At 45.2% G+C, this 22,937-nt stretch overlaps 1 protein-coding gene across 3 annotated transcripts in view; it reads left to right on the top strand.

The window, feature by feature from the left end:
• Positions 1-737: 737 nt before the first annotated feature.
• The window catches only part of DHDDS (dehydrodolichyl diphosphate synthase subunit), a 31,787-nt gene continuing 9,587 nt past the window's right edge, over positions 738-22,937 (top strand). For 2 of the 3 annotated variants that reach the window (XM_044237503.1, XM_044237505.1), the window contains exons 1-8: positions 738-838; positions 1,350-1,465; positions 3,324-3,440; positions 6,298-6,440; positions 9,998-10,114; positions 11,044-11,145; positions 20,232-20,346; positions 22,532-22,639. In XM_044237503.1, coding sequence (XP_044093438.1) covers positions 1,403-1,465; positions 3,324-3,440; positions 6,298-6,440; positions 9,998-10,114; positions 11,044-11,145; positions 20,232-20,346; positions 22,532-22,639 — 765 coding nt within the window. In that variant the 5' untranslated portion in view covers positions 738-838; positions 1,350-1,402. Of the gene's footprint in view, positions 855-1,349; positions 1,466-3,323; positions 3,441-6,297; positions 6,441-9,997; positions 10,115-11,043; positions 11,146-20,231; positions 20,347-22,531; positions 22,640-22,937 lie in introns of all 3 variants that reach the window. The other variant, XM_044237504.1, reaches the window with a different exon arrangement.

Raw genomic sequence — 22,937 nt, forward strand, 5'->3', positions numbered from 1 at the left:
TTTGAAAATTGAACTCTTTAGTTTCTTTTGTGAGTCCCTCAAGTTCCTGCAACAGTTTTCCTTAAAGGTTACAGAGTTGATTTTTCGATCAGGGTTAATTGATGGCCTTTCATTGGTCATTCTTAGAGCTCTTCCCAGCCTCAATCCCATTTTGAGTTGCTCTGGGCAGGTCCTGAATATGAAAAACCCAAAATATAAGTGCTTTAAGTCACAAGGTGCATTGATAGTAAGTGCGTCTGTGAGACAGACTAGGGCTAGGAAGTTAACAAGCAATTAAATCCACTAAATAAAACTACAACATGTAAATAGAGAATTTAAGACTTGAACCAGGACTCCCAACGCCCACTTCTCAGGACTTCCAGCAAGCAGCCCCATTTCTTAACAGTCCTAACCTGCCACCAGCTGCTGCTGAGCCCTTGCGCTTCTGACATGGGGATCCCCGAACTCTTGCCCTGTGGGGCAGACTGCCGGACACCTCTGATCTGGTTCTACAGACCTCCGGGCTCCCCCAGGTGATCTGAACCCCGCCACTTGGCCCGGAGCCCGCTCCTCTGCCCCCTCGGTCACGTGAGCGCGGCGCTCGGTCTTTCGCTCGGTCTTTCGCTCGGTCTCCACCTCTCCACCTCTCTCCCTCCACCCTCCTTTCTCGGATGCCGGGAGGGCGAATTTCGCCCGCAACCCTAGCACCGCCCCTCCTCCCAGTCTGCAGGCGCAGGGAGGAGCCCCGCCCATTGGTTGACAGAGGGGGCGTGTTCCAGCGCCCAACGATGACGTGTTCTTCCAGCGCCACGTCGTGAGGAAGTGGAGCAGTTGGAAGGCGCCGGGCCGATCGGAGCAGGTGCTGGGTTCAAGCGGTGGGCTAGAGGGGAGACTGCTGGGCGGGGAGGCGGCTGTGGGAGAAACAGAGGGGACAGTGGAAGAGATGAATGAGGGAATAAATAATTTGGAGAATACTGAGATTGGAGGTGACGGAGGCGACACCTGAAAGGATTAGTGTGTTGGTGCGCAGAATGGGAACCGGTCTCGGGGAAGATAGAGAAGAAGGAAACCGGGGAAGGCTCAGGATGTAGGCACTATGATGTGGCAGGAAGTGGACTGGGATGTTCAGGAACAGTCAGTGCAGATGCCTAGGAAAAGGGGAGAGCAGCAAGGTCCACCAAGCCAAAACCAAGGAAAGGCCTCTGCCCCAAAGGTCTCATTGGCTTATAAACTCTGGGTGGTGAAGAATTACAGACCAGAGTCTTTGGATCCTAAACCTAGCCACTTTCCACAGTCCAGATAAATCTCTGCGAAGCCATCCGAAGCAGTTTGCAAGCTCTGGTGATTTAGTCTCTTTATTGTTTATCCAGGGTTACCTGTCTGGTGTCTTCTTGTTCTGGGCTCATCTGCCAGGTCAGGAACTATGTCATGGATCAAGGAAGGAGAGCTGTCACTTTGGGAACGGTTCTGTGCCAACATCATAAAGGTGAGTACCACTTGGCCTCCTGGTTAGTTGGGTAATCTTGTGTCAAAACCTGTTATTAAAATTGAGTAACACATGACGTTAAGTGGAATTTAATAATGGAACCAATGAGTGTTTGAATTGCAAGGTGACTTCCAGGTCTACATCTGGCAGATTATTGTCCTAACGTTCACACTTTTAGGAACGCCAGGACCTCCCAATATCATTGAGTAACCTAGACCATTAGGTCTTCCTTATAGGGAGCTGAAATTTGTTAACTTGGAACTTTAATCTACTTTTCCTTGCACTGTTCTCTGGATTTAGATAGAATAATCATTCCTTGATGTTGCAGTAGAGCATAACGGTTGAGAGTTTGGACTCTAAAGACAAACAGAATGGAAGTCTTAGTCTATCATTTACTAACCCATGTGACTTCATATGGTTGTTTTGAGGATGAGATGAAACATAGACTGAAAACAGCACAGTGTCTAGTGGTTTTTAATGACTGCTGTTATTGGGGCTGTTTTCAGCTGTTTGAAGACTACGGTCATTCTATTTCCTACACCCCTTGCCCAAATTTTGCCTCCGCTTTTCTCTGGGGATCACAACAATGTTATATTTTCTGCATATAACAGGTTTGAGATTGACGCCAGGCAGCCTGGTTTGGTCTTTCAGCAATCTGTCAGGCAGTGTGTAGCAGTGAACTTATGAGTCAGCAAGCCTTGTACCCCATCCCCCCACCGCACATTCATACACAAATACCAAGTGATTTCTGGCAGACGGGGAAATAGAAAGCATCTTCCTGGGGAACCACTGCAGTCACATGTTAGGAAGAATAAGCTGCATGACTTGACTGGAATTTTTCTTTTTTTAAGACTACACGTGGAGAGGGGCTCCTGGGTGGCTCAGTGGGTTAAGCTTCTGCCTTCGGTTCAGGTCATGATCTCAGGGACCTGGGATCAAGCCCCATATCGGGCTCTCTGCTTAGCGGGGAGCCTGCTTCCCCTTCTCTCTCTCTGCCTGCCTCTGTCTACTTGTGATCTCTTTCTCTCTCTCTCTCAAATAAATAAATAAATCTTAAAAAAAAAAAAAAAGACGTGGAGGACAAAAGCTGAAAATGTTGGAGAGTTATGGGGAAAGTAGTCAGTGATGAGGTCCTTCAGTGAGGAAAATTAGGCTAAGGAGTGCATTTTTGCTGTGATGGACAACAAAAGGTTGCTCTAAGCCAGATAAAACATTTTATTGGGTCCCCAAACTGTCTTATTTGTTTGCTTTGAAATGGCTCCTGACATTTACATTTTGTTGAAAATCCCAGTGTTCAGCTTCTCATGGGTATTTAGGGAGCAACAACATTGAGCCCCCTTTTGTGGTCGGATAGAGTAGATTCCTCTTGTCTGTGGAGGATACCCTTACCACTGGACTGTAGCCGTCAATATCGTTCCTGTGCCTTCTAGGTGGAGACATGAAACTAAAGTGGTGGTCAAGCACATACGGTTAAAAGATGAACTCTGGAAGCATACAGACCTCAGTTTGAATAACCACTTGGACTTTTCTTAGCGGTGTGACTTGTGCAAGTCACGTGACCTCTCTGAGCCTATTTTTTCACCTATGAAATGAAGCTAATACTATTTACTTATAGGTTTATATGAAGGAAAAACTGAGATGGAGTATAAAAAGCCTTGTATAATACTTGGCATGTAGTAAGTGCTCAATATAAATGAATTTATATAAATAGGTAAAAGTGCTTAATACCATTTTATTGAGCCAGCAGCTCAAAATATACCCAGTTCTTTCTCATGGGGGCTCTTATCATCTAAGTCAAGCCTTTCAGCCAGGGGTTTAGTGTCTCCCTGCGTGATACATTTGTCTTCTTATTTCACAGGCAGGCCCAATGCCCAAACACATTGCCTTTATAATGGATGGAAACCGTCGCTATGCCAGGAAGTGCCAGGTAGAGCGGCAGGAAGGCCACTCACAGGGCTTCAACAAGCTGGCTGAGGTGAGTGTGGGCGGCAGAACCCAGCGGGAACAGTGTGTGGAGAATTGGACAATAGCTACAGAATCAGGCCCTGAGTTTACTATGGAGAGTATATATATATATTTTTTAACAGCCGTTTGTTGTAACTTGCTTGCCTGCTTAGGTCTCATATCAACATGAACAGAAATTAAGTTATATAGTGAATCATCACAGAAAATTAGAAATAAGAACAAAACTGACTTCTCTTACCACCTCAGTAAACCAGCAGTTTATAATTTTCTGTGCATCACCCCAGTCCTTGTAATATGTTCTAACATGACTTAGTATTTGTGAAATTACATATGTATTTTTAGTAACCTTATTTTATGGGGTATTTTGGCAAGTCTTTTTCCAAGGTTGATATGTAGCTTTTCTAACTTTATGTTTTAATGCCTGTAGAATATTTTATTTCCAGGATCTGACATAATTTGTTTAGCTGCTCCACTATTATCCGATCTTATTAATAGTTCCATTTTAGAATAAATTCTTGGATGTAACATTTCTGGAGCAAAGGTAGGGTGACTGCCTATCCTGGTTTGACTGAGGCCTTTTAGTGCTTAAACTGGGAAGAGTGCCAGACAGCCTGGATCATCACTGGAAGCAAAGGCCAAGGGGATTTTATGCTTTTAGTGCATGTTGCAAATTGGAAAACATTAAATTTAACAATAAGAACAGAATGTGATCTGTCGTTGTGAAGCTAACTTTAAGAAGGATGGAAATTCAGTCTGGACAGCCTTCAGCTTCCCAGCACAAGAACATGGCCTGATGCCAGGGCAGTGATACTTTTTGCCTTGAGTGAGTGGATGTGGGACTCAGTTGAACACCGTGAGGAGGTCTTTAGGTTTGTTGACCTCAGCTTCTCTTTTGTGACAAGTAAAAGGCAGTTTTGTCCAGTGCTTGGGATCTTAAGCTCTGGAATCACTCAGAACTTGTGGGCACCCCTGCTCTACCACTTCCTGACCCTGTGACCTGCAGCAAGTTAGACAGCTTCCCTTTACCTCCGTTTCTTCATCAGTAAAATGAGGACAGTAATAATCTCTACTTTTGGAGATTTTGCAAGGATGAAATAAGTTGGCACTATGAAGAGTGTGTGGCAACGGTTTTGGCATAAAGTGCTCAAAAAGTTGGCGTTGTTACCATTCGCCGCTATAAAGACTGGTCAGTGGTAGGTTCCACCCCAGCTGTGCCAGCCAAAAGGTGGCTTCCCCGTCATCTGTGGAGCCTGAGTCTGTTCAAGTGTCAGTTTCTCACTGTAGTTTTCCCCAGGTGGCAATGAACTGGGTTGTGTGTATGTCTGTTAAGGGATTAGAAAGGCAGCTCGCTTCAGCCTTGTTTCTTTAGGTTCAGTTCTGATTGAATGTCTTCTGTTCCTTACCCTTAACCTCCAGGCTCCCTAGCTCAACACTGTTAGTCTCAGCCCCAGTTAGTTCTCTGCCTTTAGTGGTTCTGGGTTAGAGTACCCCCAAAGGACTGGGTTTATTTATTTATTTGTTTGTTTGTTGAAAAGATTTTATTTATTTATTTGACAGAGATCACAAGTAGGCAGAGAGGCAGGCAGAAAGAGAGGAGGAAGCAGGCTCCCTGCTGAGCAGAGAACCCGATGCAGGACTTGATCCCAGGACCCTGGGATCATGACCCAAGCCGAAGAGAGAGGCTTTAACCCACTGAGCCGCCCAGGTGCCCCAAGGACTGGGTTTAAATACGAGTTTCACTTCTCTTTTCAATGAGATATAATTTCATACGGGGATATGCATTTTGTTTTGACCGTTGCATTTACCTGTTAATCCATACCCCTGTCAAGATATAGAACATTCCCATCTCTCCAGAAAGTTCCCTTGTGCCCCTTCTCTCCCAGTCAAACCCTGTCCCACCTCCTCTTCCCCTCTTGAGGCAACCACTATTCTAATTTCTATCACTAGAGGTTAGTTTTTGCTGTTCTAGAACCTTATATAAAGGATTCATACAGTGGAGTTGTAGCCTTCTGACACATTTCTTCCACTCTCCAAGCCTGTTTTTCTCCTCTATAAAGTAGACTTGAAGTCAGCAGCGCCATTCTCAAGAGGTTTTTCAGAGAATGGAATGAAATAATATATGTGAAAACCCTTTCTAAATTTAATGCTACACAGCTGTGTACTCGATGCCTTTATTCTTATAACTCATCAGCCTCTCAATCTAACAGGAAAAATGAGCTTATGTCGAGAGTAATAATTCCTTGTGTGTGGGTTTCTTTGTTTGTTTTTTGAGATTTTATTTATTTATTAGAGAGAGGGGGAGAATGATCGGGGGGCAGGGAGCAGAGGAAGAGGGACAAGCAGACTCCTCACTGAGGGTGGTGCCTGGCGTGGGGCTCATTCCCAGGACTCTAAAAGCATGACCTGAGCTGAGGTCAGATGCTTAACTGAGTGAGCCACCCAGGTGTCCCTAATACCTTGTGTTTTATATTGTCCTTCAGTCACCTTGCGAGTGATGGACAGTGCTCCTGTTTTACAGATAAGGAGAGTTAGGCCCATAGACGTTAAATGATTTGCCCACCCTCACACAGCAAGTGCACGTTGGAGTTGGGGACTGGACCCAGATCTTGACTCTTGTCGGTAAAGAGTTCTTTCTAATAAACCACAGTTTACTCATTAAGTTCACATTTTTCAGTTTCTCAAGTGGTGGCTTTCTGCTTACTTGGTTTGTTATTCTGACAGAAACACTGGGGTTATCCTAGCTTTGCCTGGTTTGGGGAGGAGAAAAGTCTGCCTCTTGCCTCCAGTGCGGAGTGGGAGCGGAGGCATCCCTTAATTTGCCTCCCTGCTCTTCCTCGTACCCTAGCTCCTTGCCTTCTCCCTCTCAGACCCTGCGCTGGTGTTTGAACCTGGGCATCCTAGAGGTGACGGTCTACGCATTCAGCATTGAGAACTTCAAACGCTCCAAGAGTGAGGTAGACGGGCTAATGGATCTGGCCCGTCAGAAGTTCCGACGCTTGATGGAAGAACAGTAAGATTTTATCGGAGTGGGGAGTGTGCTCGGACCATAACCCTTACCCCTCTTATCTCAGGCTTATTTAAGGAACTCGAAACCCTTTTAATGTTAGTCAGATCTCTGATGGCATCAATGCAAGCTAGTCCCCCCCCCACTTTTTTTTTTTTTTAAGTAGGTGTTTATCTGATGATATAGAGATATTTCACAGAATTCAAGGACAAATACAACCAGCCTCAAGCAAAACTGAAACCAGGAATTGAAATCCATTAGCTAGGGCCTCTTCCTACTCTCTGTACTCCGCCTTTCACCGCTTCAGGAGAGCAGCCCAGAATTAACTAAAGCCCTTAATTAATAGCCCACTTTACATTTCTACCCCACAACCAATAAACTGTGATCAGGGGAGTAGCATCAGAGAAATGTTGGAAAAGTCCTTTTCTGCCATGTAATCATCCTAAAACATTACTATACTGCCGTATATATTCTCTTGGAAGGGACAGAATGATGTGTATGAGGCCTTTATGGGGAAGACTCAGTACTGTTCTTTGCTGTCACTAAGTTTAAACTAACTTATTAGGGAGCAAGGCTGGAAAGGGATAAAGAGGAAGTTTGATGGAGATGATTTGCTTCAAAGTGTGGAAACCTCCCCAGCCAGGACTGCTCCAATCTTCATTACAACCCTTTTCTGCCCAGCTCTTCCCTGTACCAGGACCCAGGGGGATGAGAGAACAGAGAGCCTGGGGCATTCGTGGAGCTGGGCCTAGAACAATTTTGTCTTTTTTTTTTTTTTTAAAGATTTTTATTTTATTTATTTATTTGACAGAGAGAGAGAGAGAGAGACATCACAAGTAGGCAGAGAGGCAGAGGGAGAGGGGGAGGCAGGCTCCCTACTGAGCAGAGAGCCCGATGTGGGGCTTGATCCCAGGACCCGGAGATCATGACCTGAGCCGAAGGCAGAGGGTTAACCCACTGAGTCACCCAGGTGGCCCAGTTTTGTCATTTCTGTTCCAGGGTGGGTTTTGGGTTGGGGAAGGTAGCCAGGGGTAGGTCCATAATAGGATAACGAGACTTGGCCACAGACCTAGCTTCCTGGTCCCCAACAGAGCCCATGTGGCTCAGAGTTCCCACCCAAGGGCTGGGTTTGGAGGCATTGGGGGCACTTCCCAGGTATTCAAATTCTTCTGTAGTCACATGTACAGAAATTCCTCTGATCCAACCTTTTTAAAGTGCTTATACTGTGTGCCAGGCCCTAAGCCTGGAATGTATTTTCATTTAATATTCACATTATCCTATGAGAAGGAGATTATTATTACCTAGTTGTAGAGAGGAGAAAAGTGAAAACCAGAAAAGTTTAGGTGTGTCTCCTGGGTCACACAGCTATCAGACAGACAGAGGCAAGACAGACAAGACCTTCCCAACTCTAGAGCTGAGCTGTTGTCTGCTACACTGCTCCGAAAGACAGGAGGTAATCTTACAGTTCCTGAGAGATCAAAATGCATGGCAGTATAGGTGCCTCTGAGATTGCTCTAATCAGTCAGCAGGAGAGAAAATGGTCTTAAGTTCTAAAGTCCTGGACAGAACAAGAAGAAATGTTTTCAGTGGTTTTCCAGCAATGTGCAGTAGACCCTCAGAGTTCTGAGGAGTGCGTGTGCAAAGAAGCCAGAGGGAAGAGGGCACAGGGTGCTGGTTGACATTTACCTATTTTATATATTAGGCTTCTGGTTTTTTGTTTGTTTTTTTAAGATTTCATTTATTTATTTAACAGAATGAGAAAGAACACAAGCAGGGGGAGTGGCAGGCAGAGGAAGAGGGAGAAGCAGACTCTCGGCTGAGCAGGGAGCCCCTATGCGGGGCTCGATCTCAGGGCACTGAGATCGTGACCTGAGCTGAAGGCAGGCACTTAACTAGCTGAGCCACCCAGGTGCCCTTGGGGTTCTGTTTAATGTGTGACTTAAAAAATGAGTTCTTTAATGAGTTCACGGGACTAGTTCAGTTTCATCAGTTGGGAGACAGCCCTAGTGGATAGAAGCACAAGGCATGCCCATGGTGGGGAAACCTCCCCAGTCAGATCATGGCAGAACCAGGTTGGGAACCCGGGTCTCCTGGCTCCTTGCCAGGGCTTTTGCCTCTCCTTCCCTATAGGCCTCACTCAAGTAATCCGACTGTTGTCTGAGAGTAAACACTTACAGGTACATCCTCTCCCTCAACACAGGCCAGTGTGGAGAGTATGACAGGGATGGTTATTACCCCAGTTCACAGGGTATGGGAAACTGAGGCTGAGAGAGGCTGTTACGCAAGGTCATCCAGTAAGGACTGCCGCTAGGATTTGAAGCTAGCTCTTTTCATTCTGGTTTTGCCTTGATCCCGAGTATTCATTTGTCTACTGTAGCAGCTTCGGTGGATTCATGAAAACAGGTGGCTAGATCTTGCTTCACTCCGGAAGCAGAGTGATGCAGGTTATGGAGTGGACCCGCTATGGATGCGGCCTTGCACTCTGGGCCAGGGATCTCAAGGACCTGCCCGCCCTACGGAATCTTCTTGTTATTCAGTTCCCATTTAACAAACACTTGTCATTCAGTTTTTCCATAGTGTCCCCAGGTGAGGGGAGCTGGTTGGGTTACTGAATTCATGCCCGCTGTGCAGCGTTTGGGAATAACTTATAGAGGCAGCAAGATGCCATGATCCAAGAGGACAGGCCCAGGAACCAGGCTCCCTAGGTTCATGTTCAGCTTTCCACTCACCACTGTCTGATGTTGAGTTAATTACCTAGCCTCCCTGTGCCTCAGTTTCCTCGTCTATAAAAGAGGAATGATGATACTGTCCCCCTTAAAGGCTGGTGTAAGGATAGAATGTACTGATGAGTATAAAGCACTTAGACCAGTGTCTGGCATTTAGTAAACATAAAATTAATCTGAGGGGGCGCCTGGGTGGCTCAATGGGTTGGGCCTCTGCCTTCGGCTCGGGCCATGGTCTCAGGGTACTGGGATCGGCCCCTCGTCGGGCTCTCTGCTCGGCAGGGAGCCTGCTTCCCTCTCTCTCTCTGCTGCTCTGCCTACTTGTGATCACTCTCTCTCTGTTGGGTGGCTAAATAAAATCTTAAAAATAAAATAAAATTAAATTAATCTGAAATGTTGCTGTTATTAACATCTTTTATCAGAAGGTACAGAAGTAACGAACAGTATAGCTCCTGCCCTTGAGTTCATTCCCTTGTCAGAACGGGACAGGATATATAAAATGTAACTTGCTGAGAAGGACACTTGAAGCGGTGTGATGTGTGGTAAAGAATTCGGGTTCGGGTTCTTAAATCAGGCAGACCTGGCTTTCAGTTCTGATACTGCCCTTAATGGCCGGCTGACCTTGGGCCGTGTCTGCCTGCCTGTCTGAGTGTCCATCTCCTGCAGTAGAACGGGGAATGTGGCAGCCTCGGGTCAGAGTCATTGAGGGGATGCAGTGACACAGTGCACCTGGGACAGTGCCTGACACACAGGGCAGCACTTAGGAACTGGGAGTTGAGTGTAGCAGTTCTTCAGGTCCATGGACTCTCTGTCCCAACCCTGCCTCCTTTTCCTGATCAGGGAGAAACTGCAGAAGCATGGGGTGTGTATCCGGGTCCTGGGCGATCTGCATTTGTTGCCCTTGGATCTCCAGGAGCTGATTGCACAGGCGGTGCAGGCCACCAAGAACTATAACAAGTAAGTGTTCCCATTTCCCCAGAGCATCCCAGAGTGGTCTCTGACTCCCTGCTAGCCTGAGGGAGACATGCTGGGCTTTCTTGGTACGCATTTGGTACAAGAGGCCAGGAGGGGTTGGGGATGCTTAGAGACCTCTTCCGTCTGCAGGGCAGGCTAGAGATGGTTTTTACTACCTCGTCAGATGTGTGCGAACATACACATACCGTGTTTCATCCTCTTCCTCCACTATGTGCCTACCCTCCGTGATACATACATATACATAGGTTACATATGCACATATATGTAATAATCATTATTATTAGTTTTTTACTTGACGGGCTAGGGTCGAAATGAGCATTATAGGGTGGATAAGCTATGGATGTGGCCTTGAGCTCTGGATCCGAGTTCTCTAGGACCTGTCTGATACCCCGTATTATAATATATTCTGTTTCCGTCTATGGTATATCTCTGTCTCTGAAGGCAGATCCTTCAAGAAAATCTTTCTCTGTCCCACTCCTTTAACCCATGGAGAGGCTGACATTGGGAGGTCATGCAGATGCAGAGGTGACCAGAGTTCAGTAATCAAATTTCATGAGGTGTGCCTTTGGAATATAATAAGTGTTTGGCAGTGGACTGGATTGCATCAAATTTCCTTCCTGTTCTACTTTGCTTGTACTAGTATCACAGTGAATTCAGTCCTCGGAAAGCTGGTTGGCAGTAGGAGAGAGGGTTAGGGGCAAAAGGGTCATTTAGTATGTGTCTTATTACAAAATTAATAACATGTTTATTCTAAGAAAAGTTGGAAAATGCAGAGAATTCATGATCTCACCTTTCAGAGATACCCACGATTGACATTTGGGGTGTGTGTGTGTTCTTCTGGGGAAGCAATACTCTACAGACAGTGACTTAGTCCATTCCTCTGGTAAATTATTCTCTTCTTCCCTTCTCAGGTGTTTCCTGAATGTCTGCTTTGCTTACACATCCCGTCACGAGATCAGCAATGCTGTGAGAGAGATGGCCTGGGGAGTGGAGCAGGGCCTGCTGGATCCCAGGTATCTCTACTTGTTTAACATGATCACCGGTAGGGAAGCCAGCCTTGCCCCTCCTAAGCCATGTCCTTGGGCTGGAAGTCAAATGAGGGATGCATGTAGACAGAGTAAGGGGGTGTGACCCCCCCCCAACAGAGCTTAGGAGAGGCTTACCGTAGCCTACTTCAGAATTTCTGTGTTCACCACAACTCAGGAAGCGCCTGAGAAAATGGCGTAGCAGGTAGCAAAGCTATGGCATTCACTAAAAAATGATGTCCTTACACCTGAAACTAATGTAACACTCATGTTAACTATATTGGAATTAATTTTTTTTTAAGGTTTTATTTTTAAGTAAGTCTGCACCTAACTTGGGGCTTGAAGTCATGACCCCGAGAGCAAGAGTCTTGTGCTCCACTGACTGGAGGACCACCACCAGCCAGGTGCCTCTGGAATTTTTTTTTTTTAATTTTTAAAATTTATGTATTTGAGATAGAGAGTGAGCAGGAGGGAGGGACAGAGGGAGAAGGAGAGACAGATGCCCCAACTGAGAAAGGAGCCCAACACCGGGCCTCTTCCCAGGACCGCCAGATCACAACCTAAGCCGAAAGCAGATGCCTCACCGACTGAGCCACCCAGATGGCTTAAAATTCACAAATTTTTTTAAAAAGATGGCCTCCAGGGCACTTGGGTGGCTCAGTAGGTTGAGTGTCTGACTTTGTCTTAGGACATGATCTCGGGGTCCTGGGATCAAGCTCCCATATCAGGCTCCCAGCTCACAGGGTGTCTGCTTCTCCCTCTCTCCCTCTTGCTCATGTGTACTATCTCTGCCTCTCTCAAATAAAATCTTAAAAAAAAAAAAAAGAAAAGAAAAGATGTCCTCCATGGGGCATGGGGCTCTTGATCTTGGAGGTTGTGAGTTTAAGCCCCCACATTGGGTGTAGGGATTACTTTAAAAGCAAAATCTTTTAAAAAATAAATAAATAGGGACGCCTGGGTGGCGCAGTTGGTTGGACGACTGCCTCCGGCTCAGGGCGTGATCCTGGAGTCCCGGGATCGAGTCCCACATCAGGCTCCCAGCTCCATGGGGAGTCTGCTTCGCTCTCTGACCTTCTCCTCGCTCATTCTCTCTCTCACTGTCTCTCTCTCTCAAATAAATTTAAAAATAAATAAATAAATAAATAAATAAAATCTTAAAAGAAAAAAAAGAAAAGGATGTCTTTCTGGCCCTTTGGCAGTATTTGCCCTCGAATGATTTCTCAGAAATGCCCCTCGTGCCGGGTGTAGTCCTTTAGGTCTCTCATTTTACAGTTTCATGCAAAATTCAGGTATTTTCCAAAAAGACAATTATTCATTCCAAGCAGCATGTGGAATCCTAACTATTAGAGCTTGAGAGATTTTGGAAACCATCTAGCCTCTCAGTCCCGTCATGTTATTGTTAGTGTAACATTTAGTAATATTATTAATCAGCTAATAATAGCAAGAGTAAAATAACAGCAAAAATAACACAGGCGATGTGTTATGTTCTGTATTTTACTTAGTCCTTGATCTCATGTGTGAGAGGTTCAGGTGTTTTCTCCATTTTATAGATGAGAAAACCAAGCTGAGCGTTGAACAGCTTTCCCCAGACCATTCTGCTAGTGAGCGCCAGAGCTGACTCATCACTAGAGCTGTCTGATTCCAGAGTGCCTGTCCTTTTCCTCTGTCACCTGGACCTTGGGACTCAGGAATTTGTCTGATTCCTTCCTTGGGTATAATTGATTTATCTGCGAAACTAAATTAACGATTAGAAAGTTGCTCAGTGAGAATGGAATTAGATAAGGAGAAAAGGAGACTGTTTTTAAGGCTGTTCTGTAAATCCTTTTCCTCTCCAACAGCTGGGTGGTTTTCTGTGCCACATAGCTCATTCAGTCAGTCAGTCATTTATTCACTCAACAAACATTTTTAAAATGCCACATAAATGTAGGCCAAGCATGTTGTACAGAGTGGGTACAGTGGCAAAAATAAAAGTATGTATGTCCTGTGCTCAGGGAGCTCTGGTAAAGGAAACAGGCCATAATCAATATTATACACATTGACATACAATTATAATGGTGACCAATGTTATAAAAGCATCAGTGCATGGTACAAGAATTTAGAGTAAGAGGAATAGACCTGGTAGGGAAGTCTTTGCTAGGGAAATGATAAGTGACCAGAGAAGGAAGGAAAAGCAGTACCCGAGGAAAGAGGCAGTAGTAGTGTGAGGAGGTTGTCGGTAACAGAAAGGTTGTTGGGATAATTCAGTTAGGGATTACCTGGAATGGAGCTTGCATGGTGGTGGTGGAGGATGAGGAAGTCAAGTAGACTGCATCGAGTGTTATGAAGTAGATAAAACTGAGAGGCCTTCATGGGCCAGGTCTGGGAAAAAGATGTGTTATGTGAGACTCCAGGGTTTTTGACTTCCGAAACAGTGCACAGCGGTGCCCTTCCCTGTGCTAGGGATCTCTGAGGGAGGATCCAGTTTGAGAAAGAAGGTCAGCAGTTTGATTTGGGATAAACTGCAGATGTTGAACGTAGATGTCAGATCTACAGTTTTCCAGGAGTGGTGGGGATTGGACGTAACAGTGCGGAGGTCACCTGCGAGTCAGTAACCAAAGCAAAGAGGGCATGAGGACATCGATGAGAGTCTAGAATGAGAGGGGGAGAGGGCCAAGGATGGAGTTTTGAGAAACTCGGAGTTGTGCTGGCTGGGTAGAGGAGAAGAAGCCTTAAGGGAAAAAAAGGATGAACAACCAGAAATGCAGGAAGAAAACCAGGCAGTCGGTATTACAGAAGCCAAGAGAAGAGGGGCTTTGCTGGGGCAGGTTGGGAGGAAGGGGGCATTGGTGGGAGCAACAGTGTCGAATGCGGTAGAGAGGTCAGTTAAGCTATGGATTGAAAGCGAACTGTTGGGGAAGAAATTAAGATGCTGGTTAAGTCAGTGGAGGGCGGGCAGGAAGATGAGAGACGAAGAGGAACAGGGTTGTATGAGTAGATGCAGGTTATTGTGATTTTCTGATTCTTGACCTATGGGGTGATTTCATAGTTGTTCACAGTACTATTGTGCTTTCTGGTTAATGTTTCATTTAAAGAGACAAATGTTTATGCTGGAAAGAAAGAAAGGTTTTGGCCAGTAGATTTGTGTGTATTCTTGCCTGGGACTAGAACTCTGATCATGCCTCTAAGTTCAGTGTTCTTGATACTCCTACCACAGTGACAACCACTGACCTTTATCTCGTCTTTCTTGCCCAGGAAGTTTTCCCATACTAATTTTCTTTGCCTTACGTGGCTTAGGAACCTGCCTACGTGGGATTAGTCAAGCAGATAGATAAAGTGTGGGTGGGTCAGGGTTGCCAGGGAAGGAGGCTGCAAGCTTAGAAAGGTTAGTGTTCTACTTGGACTGGGCTAATCGCTCCAATATGGACATACTTTTATAAAGGTCATACATGTTCATCAGAGAGGATTTACAAACTACTGGATATAGAAAGATGAAAATTTAGGTCTTTCAGGATCAGCAGCGCTCCTGGTAACACTTTGATTTTTAGGATGTCTTTGTAGGTCTTACTGTTTGCTTAGATATGTGTGTGTGAGTTTAATCAACTGAGTTGATTTTTCCAATCTAGTTGGTGACAATGTCTGTTACCTGTGTTTACGTTCTAGGTTGTTTGCAAGTACATTGTCAAAAACTTTTTTAGCCTGTGAGCTCCTCACATTCAGAAAACCAATATGTATTTGTTTCTGAGATCTGTTTTCAGTGATTCATTCACTCATTTTTTTAAATTTAATTTTATTTTTTTTTTAAAGATTTTATTTATTTATTTGAGAGAGAGAGACAGTGAGAGAGAGCATGAGCGAGGAGAAGGTCAGAGAGCGAAGCAGACTCCCCATGGAGCTGGGAGCCTGATACGGGACTCGATCCCGGGACTCCAGGATCACGCCCTGAGCCGAAGGTAGTCGTCCAACCAACTGAGCCACCCAGGCGTCCCGATTCATTCACTCATTTATTCAAACTTGTATCAAGTCTTTCTCTGTCCCAAGAAGTTGCCATGCTAGAAGGGCAAGAACACAGAGTTGAAGGTTTCATGGGGTTTGCCCTCGGGCAGCTCCGAGTCTGGTTCACATACACACATAAGTCACCCGTGCCGCTGGGTCACGCTAATGGATGCGCAGGGCACAAGCTGATGTGATGAAAGCAGTGATGAGTTGTGGTTCAAAGTCCAGCCAGTCATCTTTTTATTTTATTTTATTTTGTTTTTAAGATTTTATTTATTTTTGACAGAGAGAGAGCAAGCACAAGCAGGGAGAATGGCAGGCAGGGGAGAAGCAGTCTCCCTGCTGAGCAAGGAGCCTGATGTGGGGCTCGATCCCAGGATACTGGGATCATGACCTGAGCCAAAGGCAGCCACTTAATCTACTGAGCCACCCAAGCGCCCCCAGAGTCATCTTTTTAAAACACAAATCCAATAATGACATAAATATTTATAACAAAAGAAAATATTTATAACAAAAGAAATCACACTGTGAACACATTACGACCTGCGTTATGCTTTTGTTCACTTGATGTTGTAATATGAGCACTTTTCTATGCCTCATATTTTTCATCTTTTGTCTTACCATTTCTAATGGCTGCAGAATGTGTCTTGCTTTAATTGACTTAATCATTCAAGTTGTTGGTTATGTAGGCTGTTTCTAATTTGTCCTTATTACAAATAATGCTACAAGGAAGTCTATAAACTTAACTCTTATCAGCATTTTGCTTTGTTACCTCAGGATCTGGGTGTGTCCATTTCATCTTATTCTTGCCAAAAAGAATTGTAAACTACTCTAGTTTTGTAGGTAAAAGCTGGTATTTCACTTTATTTAACAGAAATTACTTCTTGGGGTACCTGACTGGCTGAGTCGGTAGAGCATGAAACTCTTGATCTTGGGGTTGTGGGTTTCAGCCCCAGATTGGGTGTAGAGATTACTTTAAAAAAAAAAAAAAAGAAGAAGAAGAACAACAACAACAACAACATTATTTATTTAAAGTCTTCATTGTAGGGCGCCTGGGTGGCTCAGTGGGTTAAGCCGCTGCCTTCGGCTCAGGTCATGATCTCAGGGTCCTGGGATCGAGTCCCGCATCGGGCTCTCTGCTCAGCAGGGAGCCTGCTTCCTCCTCTCACTCTCTGCCTGCCTCTCTGCCTACTTGTGATCTCTGTCTGTCAAATAAATAAATAAAATCTTTAAAAAAAAAATAAAATAAAGTCTTCATTGTAGACAGCTAATGCCAAGTAATGATGAATTTTTGTTGGCCATAGCACAGATGTTCTATTTTCATTTTGTTGATTTTATCTCCTCCTGCCCCCTTAGAGTTACCTCATTTTCGGTAAGAATTCTGCCCAAGGCTTGAAGTAGATGGAGCAAACCTTTTGCAGACACATTTGAAACTCAGAGAGATTCAGTGGAGATCTGAAGTCACACAGTAAAGTGGTGGGACTGGAAATAACATTTCTTCTTTATTTACATAATACTTTATAGTTACTTCCTGAGGTACACTCAGATCTGTTATTTCACTTGTTTTTTTTTTTTTAGGGTTGGGGCAGAGGGAGAGAGAGATCTCCACTCCGGCAGGGAGCCCAACACAGGGCCAAGTTCACAACCCTGAGATTATGACCTGAGCTGAAATCAAGAGTTGGATACCTTTTTTTTTTTTAAGATTTTATTTATTTGCCAGAGATAGAGAGAGTACACACAAGCAGGCAGAGAGGCAGGCAGAGACAGCGAGAGAAGCAGGCTCCCTGCTGAGCAAGGAGCCCGATGCGGGACTCGATCCCAGGACCCTGGGATCATGACCTGAGCTGAAGGCAGCGGCTTAACCAACTGAGCCACCCAGGCGTCCCAGATAATTTTTTTTTTTAAGGTTTTATTTATTTGACACAGAGAAAGAGCGTACAAGTAAGCAGAGTAGGAGGCAGAAGGAGAGGGAGAAGCGGGCTTTCCACGGAGCAGGGGACCCGATGTGGGACTTGATCCTAGGATCCTAGGATCATGACCCGAACCGAAGGCAGTTGCTTAACCAGCTGAGCCATCCAAGTGCCCCAAGAGTTGGATACTTTTTTTTTTTTTTTAAAGATTTTATGTATTTATTTGACAGAGAGAAATCACAAGTAGATGGAGAGGCAGGCAGAGAGAGGGAAGCAGGCTCCCCGCTGAGCAGAGAGCCCGATGCAGGACTCGATCCCAGGACCCTGAGATCACGACCCGAGCCGAAGGCAGCGGCTTAACCCACTGAGCCACCCAGGCGCCCCCCAAGAGTTGGATACTTAATCAACTGAGCCACCCAGGTACCCCTGTTACTTGATTTGATTTGACCCTCACAGCAACCTATAAGTAGATAGGGTGAATGTTCCCATTTCAAAGAAAAGAGAACTGAGAAATTAGATTTATTATACAGGGCCTCAGATTTCTTAGAGAATTAAGACCATGCAGCTAAGACGAGACTATCAGATTTTTAGGGAAATCTGATTTTCAGGGAAATTCTTCTTGCAGTTCATAAGTAAAAACGGTTTCCCTTGTGATGGCACAAAAAGTAAAACTCCCTTTGTGATTTGCAGAAGGAGGTCCTGAAGGCACACAGATGGTAAATGTAGTCTCATTTTAAATACTCAGCCCAGGGCTGCCTGGGTGTCTCAGTCAGTTAAGTGTCCAACTCTTGATTTCAGCTAAGATCGTGATCTCAGGGTTGTGAGATCGAGCCCCAAGCTGGGTTCTGTGCTCAGCAGGGAGTCTGCTTTAGATTCTCTCCCTCTCCCTGTGCCCCTCCCCCAGCTTGTGCTCCCTCTTTCTTCTCTCTCTCTCAAATAAATAAATAAATCTTACCGGGGTGGGGGGATGGGGGTTGGGAAAAAGACAGCCCAGATCCCTGCTTTTTTAACTGTGCTCCTTAAAGAATGTTCCCACGAAGAAATTTTGTCTTCTAGATCCTCCTGAGATACAAGTCTTACCACTTACAGATTCCAAATTCTACCTCTTGGTGCTTGGTAGGACAGGTAATCAGTGTTCTGAGAACCAGCGGACAACTAGCCTTGCAGATACGTTCTTTCCACGGACAGGCGTGTTTTACTTCCGATAAATGGTAGCAGTCCCCATTCTTCTTCCATTCCGTCTCCTTTCTAAATGTCCGTCTGTTTGAGAAAGTAGCTCTTAACAGGGGCTGATCATTTTGCTGTTTTTTAAAATCTTAAGGAACATGGATTTTTTGCAGTGTTTCAAGATCCTCATGACTTAGAAGTTTTTAAAAGTGCTGTTCAGCAGCACCTGGATGGCTCAGTCAGTTAAGCAGCTGGCTCTTGATTTCAGCTCAGGTCATGATCTTAGGGTCCTGGGATGGAGCCCTAGGTCAAGCTCGCGCTCACCAGGGAGTCTGCTTGAGATTCTCTCTCCCCCTTTCCTGCTACCCACCCCTCCCTGCACATACACACACACCTCACACCCTCTCTCTCTCAAATAATAAATCTTTTTAAAAAATGTTCTTTTTTAAAAATTATTTTATTTATTTATTCATGAGAAACAGAAAGAGAGAGAGGCAGAGGGAGAAGCAGGCTTCCTGCAGAGCAGGGAGCCTGATGAAGGACTCGATCCCGGGATACCGGGATCATGACCCGAGTTGAAGGCAGACGCTTATTCAACTGAGCCACCCAGGTGCTCCTAAAAAAATGTTCCTTATAGTACATTCAAACAGTAACAGAAGTACGTAAAGTAAAAAAAGAGATAGTCTTTCCTTCCAAAAGTAATCACCATTGAGAGTATAGTGTTTATGTCTTTCTAAACTTTGTTCTTTCTTTATTTTTCATTTTTATTTTTAAAATTTGTATTTATTTACTTATTTTTGGAAGAGAGAGAGAGAGCATGCACATGAGGAGAAGAGCAGAGGGAGAAACTGACCCCCCCACTGAGCAGTGAGCCTGATTTAGGGCTCAGTCCCAGGACCCTGGGATCATTACATGAACCAAAGGCAAATGTTTAACCAACTGAGCCACCCAGATGCCCTTGTACTCTATCTCTTCTTTTTCCTTTTTTTTTTTTTTTTTTTTTTTTAGAGGGAGTTGTTGGGCAGAGGAAGAAGGCAAGTGAGAATCTTAAGCAGGCTTAACCATGCCCATTGTGGAGCCCAAAATGGGACTTGATCTCATGACCCTGAGATCATGACCTGAGCCAAAATCAAGAGTTGGACGTTTAACTGACTGAGCCACCCAGGCGCCTCTGCACTGTATATTTTCTGAAGCTTGTTTTTTCATTTAATATTAGCTCTGATCTTTTCCAGTCAGTGATTTAAATTTATCTTTATTGAAATAGTTGCATTAGTATTGTATCAAATTTCAGGGTCAAATGTGTACATTTTATTTTACTTGTTTTAAGATTTTATTTAGGGGTGCCTGGGTGGCTCAGTATGTTAAAGCTTCTGCCAGGGTCCTGGGATTGAGCCCCACGTCGGGCTCTCTGCTTGGTGGGGAATCTGCTTCCGCCTCTCTCTCTGCCTGCCTCTCTGCCTACTTGTGATCTCTGTCTGTCAAATAAATAAATAAAATCCTTTTTAAAAAAAGATTTTATTTATTTGAGAGAGAGAGAGTGTGCATGTATGCAGATGAGCAGGGGAGGGACAGAGGGAGAGGAAGTGGGGGAAGCATATTCCTTGCTGAGCTCAGAGCCCAATTCGGGGCTCCCATCAGAGGACCCTGAGATCATGGCCTGAGCTGAAGTTAGACTCTTAACTGACTGAGCCTCCCACGTGCCCCGGATGTATGCATTGTAGAAAATAAGGTGTTTTAAGTGAAGGACACGTTCTAGTGGGTACATCTGGTTTTAGGCCTGCAGTGAAATGACTTTGGGCAAGTTATTTATCTTCTCTGAGCCTGTTTCCTTATGTATAAAATGAGGATCGAACTACTTCCTGTAGTTGTGAGGACTAAAATCATACATTCATTTGAATGTTTAGGGCCTCCGCCTATATTGGCTCGTGGTGTTCTCAGAATTGGGAAGCCTGACGTAGGAGTTCGCCATGAGAATAATCCGAAAAGAGATGTGTGCTTACCTTGTCTTTTCCCCACTCACCTTAGTGATGTCTCTGAGTCTCTGCTCGATAAGTGCCTCTATACCAACCACTCTCCGCACCCTGACATCTTGATACGGACTTCTGGGGAAGTGAGGCTCAGCGACTTCTTGCTGTGGCAGGTAAGCAGTTTGCAACCACGGGAGTTGTGTTTGTGGCAGCCTGAAAACTGCGATCGCACCCGCGGGATGGATGTGGCAGGGCTCCTCCCCACTCGCAGCCACGCTGGCACCCGAGAACAGGGGCCGGGGGGGCGGGAATCTGGAGAAATGTATCTAGGCTGTGCCTGGTCACATTGCTGTCCCTTCCTCCTCTGTCCCTGGCTCTGCCAGCCTGGGTGGTTCTTGCTCTCCGAAGTGCCTAGAGGAAAATCAAGGCTATCCAGCTGTGGTGAAAACTTCACTTGTGCCCCTGTTCAAAGCACTGGCCTTCTATCTTGTGTTCCTGAGCCTAAGCTGCTGCCCTGGTAATCTGCCAGCTACTACTCCAGCCCCTCTGGGCTAGAACCTGGCCTTGCAGTCACAGGTCTGTCTCCTTCGGAGAAAGCAGCCGTGTCTATGCAAGCACAGTCGACAGGGATAGAAACTATATGTAGACTCTTAGGGGCCTGCTGTTGCCTTTTAGCTCATTTAACCCTGTGGTCCCCCAAAAGCTTATAGCCAGATGAGTTTGCTTTTGCTTGAAAATCTCCCATCATCTGTTAACTTGGCCCCTAAGAAACACATGACTATTCAAGGAGAGGTTGGAGAGACTCTGCTTTGTAGCAAGTTCCAGAAATTTTGATGGACCATAGTCTTAAAAGATTTAGCTACTGAAGATACTTTTGGTCTTTGGCTATATTGAAAGAAATAATGTGCAGGTTATGGTTTGGTGGTCTGCTCTGTGGGTCAGATCATGTCCGGAAAGTTTACTTCCGTGTACTGAGTTTTATTTTCTTTTTTAAAGATTGTATTTATTTATTTGACAGACATAGATCTCAAGTAGGCAGAGAGGCAGGCAGAGAGAGAGGAGGATTCAGGCTCCCCGCTGAGCCGAAAGCCGGATGCGGGGCTCGATCCTAGGACCCCAGGACTATTACCTGAGCCAAAGGCAGAGGCTTTAACCCACTGAGCCACCCAGCTGCCCCCGGGCACTGAGTTTTAAAAGACTTCATTGGCAAACTGGAGGACTTAGCAGAAGTGGCCAACCCAGATAGCAAGGAATCTGGAACTCATGCCATGTAAGGAATGAGTGAAGGATAATGGTCTGAAAAAGGGAGGCATGGTGACAGTTCATTCTTTGAGAAAGAAATACTGAGTTCCTCCTTTGTGTGTTGGGCATATGGCAATGACCAAGTCAGAGATAATCCCTGCCGCCTTCAAAATGTATCATTTGTAGGCAAAGGCAAACTGAACAAGTCATGACAACCTTGGGGACAAATAACAGGCAGCTCTAATCTTGCCTTCAAATATTTGAAAGAATGTCACTTTGAAGAAGAAACAGACTTGTTCCAGAGCAAAGGCCTGAGACTTTGGTAGAAGTTCCAGGGAAGGTGTCATTGGTTTAACAGAACAAGCTATCGGATAACTAAAGTCAGCACTCTTGAGGTACTGAATTCCTCCTCACTATTGAAGGTATCAAGCGATGGCTGTCAAGAATGTTCCAGAAGGAACTCTTACATTAGTGATTATTATTAGGGTTCACCCAGCTCTGTAGTCTGACTGCTTTGTGTACATTATCATGTTTAATTTTCATCATACCTTAAAAACCAGGTACTCCTGTCAGCCAGTTTTATAGTTGAGGAGACCGAGACCCAGAGAGGTTAAGTAACTTGCCTCAGGTCACATGGATGATAAATGGTGGAGCCAGGATCCAAGGCAGGTAGTCTGGCCCCAGAGCCCAAGCTCTTCACCACTCTGCCCTGCTCTGCTCCTTAAAAATAACAGCCCCTGCTACCATTTGTTCATTGCTGACTTTTATCAGACAACATGTCTCCCAGATGACATCTAAGGGCCAAGAGCCAATAACATAATCCAGATGTTATTTCATAGTCCTAAAATTGGCTCTTAGAAAAATCCTGGTGGGAATGTTGATCTAGTCTTGCTGTAGTTCTGCCTCGCTGCACACAGGTGCCTCAGATGACCCCACCCTATGAGCAAGGCACTTTGGGGCTGGCAACGACAGTAGCTGCAGCTCAGGGCGCCTGGGACCTCTCAGCTCTGGGCCGCTGGGTCATGCTCAGCCTATTCCTTTGGAAGCCAGAACCAGGAGTATGTTCCAGCAACATGCTACTAAACTATCCTGTCTTCCTTCCCCCTGCTTTCCCAGACTTCTCACTCCTGCTTGGTGTTCCAACCTGTTCTGTGGCCAGAATACGCATTCTGGAACCTCTGTGAGGCCATCCTGCAGTACCAGATGAACCACAGCATGCTCCAGGTAAGAAAGAGTTCAGGGCTGGTCTGACCGGATGTGATGGAAGAAAAGGTTAGCATCGACGGACTGCCTACTACTTACACGAGGCACTTGCTAATAGGCATGTTAATGAATACAGTAGCTACTCCTTGTTTACTATATGTCAGGCACTGTGAACATTTTATAGGTACTAGCTCATTTAATGCTCCCAAGATCCCAATGGCCTAGGTATCATCCGCCCCACTTGTTTAAGTGAATACAGCAAAATTCTTTTCTTAAGGATGTATAACCAATAAGAGACAGAACTGGGATTCAAGTTACA

This window comes from Neovison vison, chromosome 2, assembly GCF_020171115.1.
Source record: "Neovison vison isolate M4711 chromosome 2, ASM_NN_V1, whole genome shotgun sequence".
Taxonomy (NCBI): Eukaryota; Metazoa; Chordata; class Mammalia; order Carnivora; family Mustelidae; genus Neogale; species Neogale vison.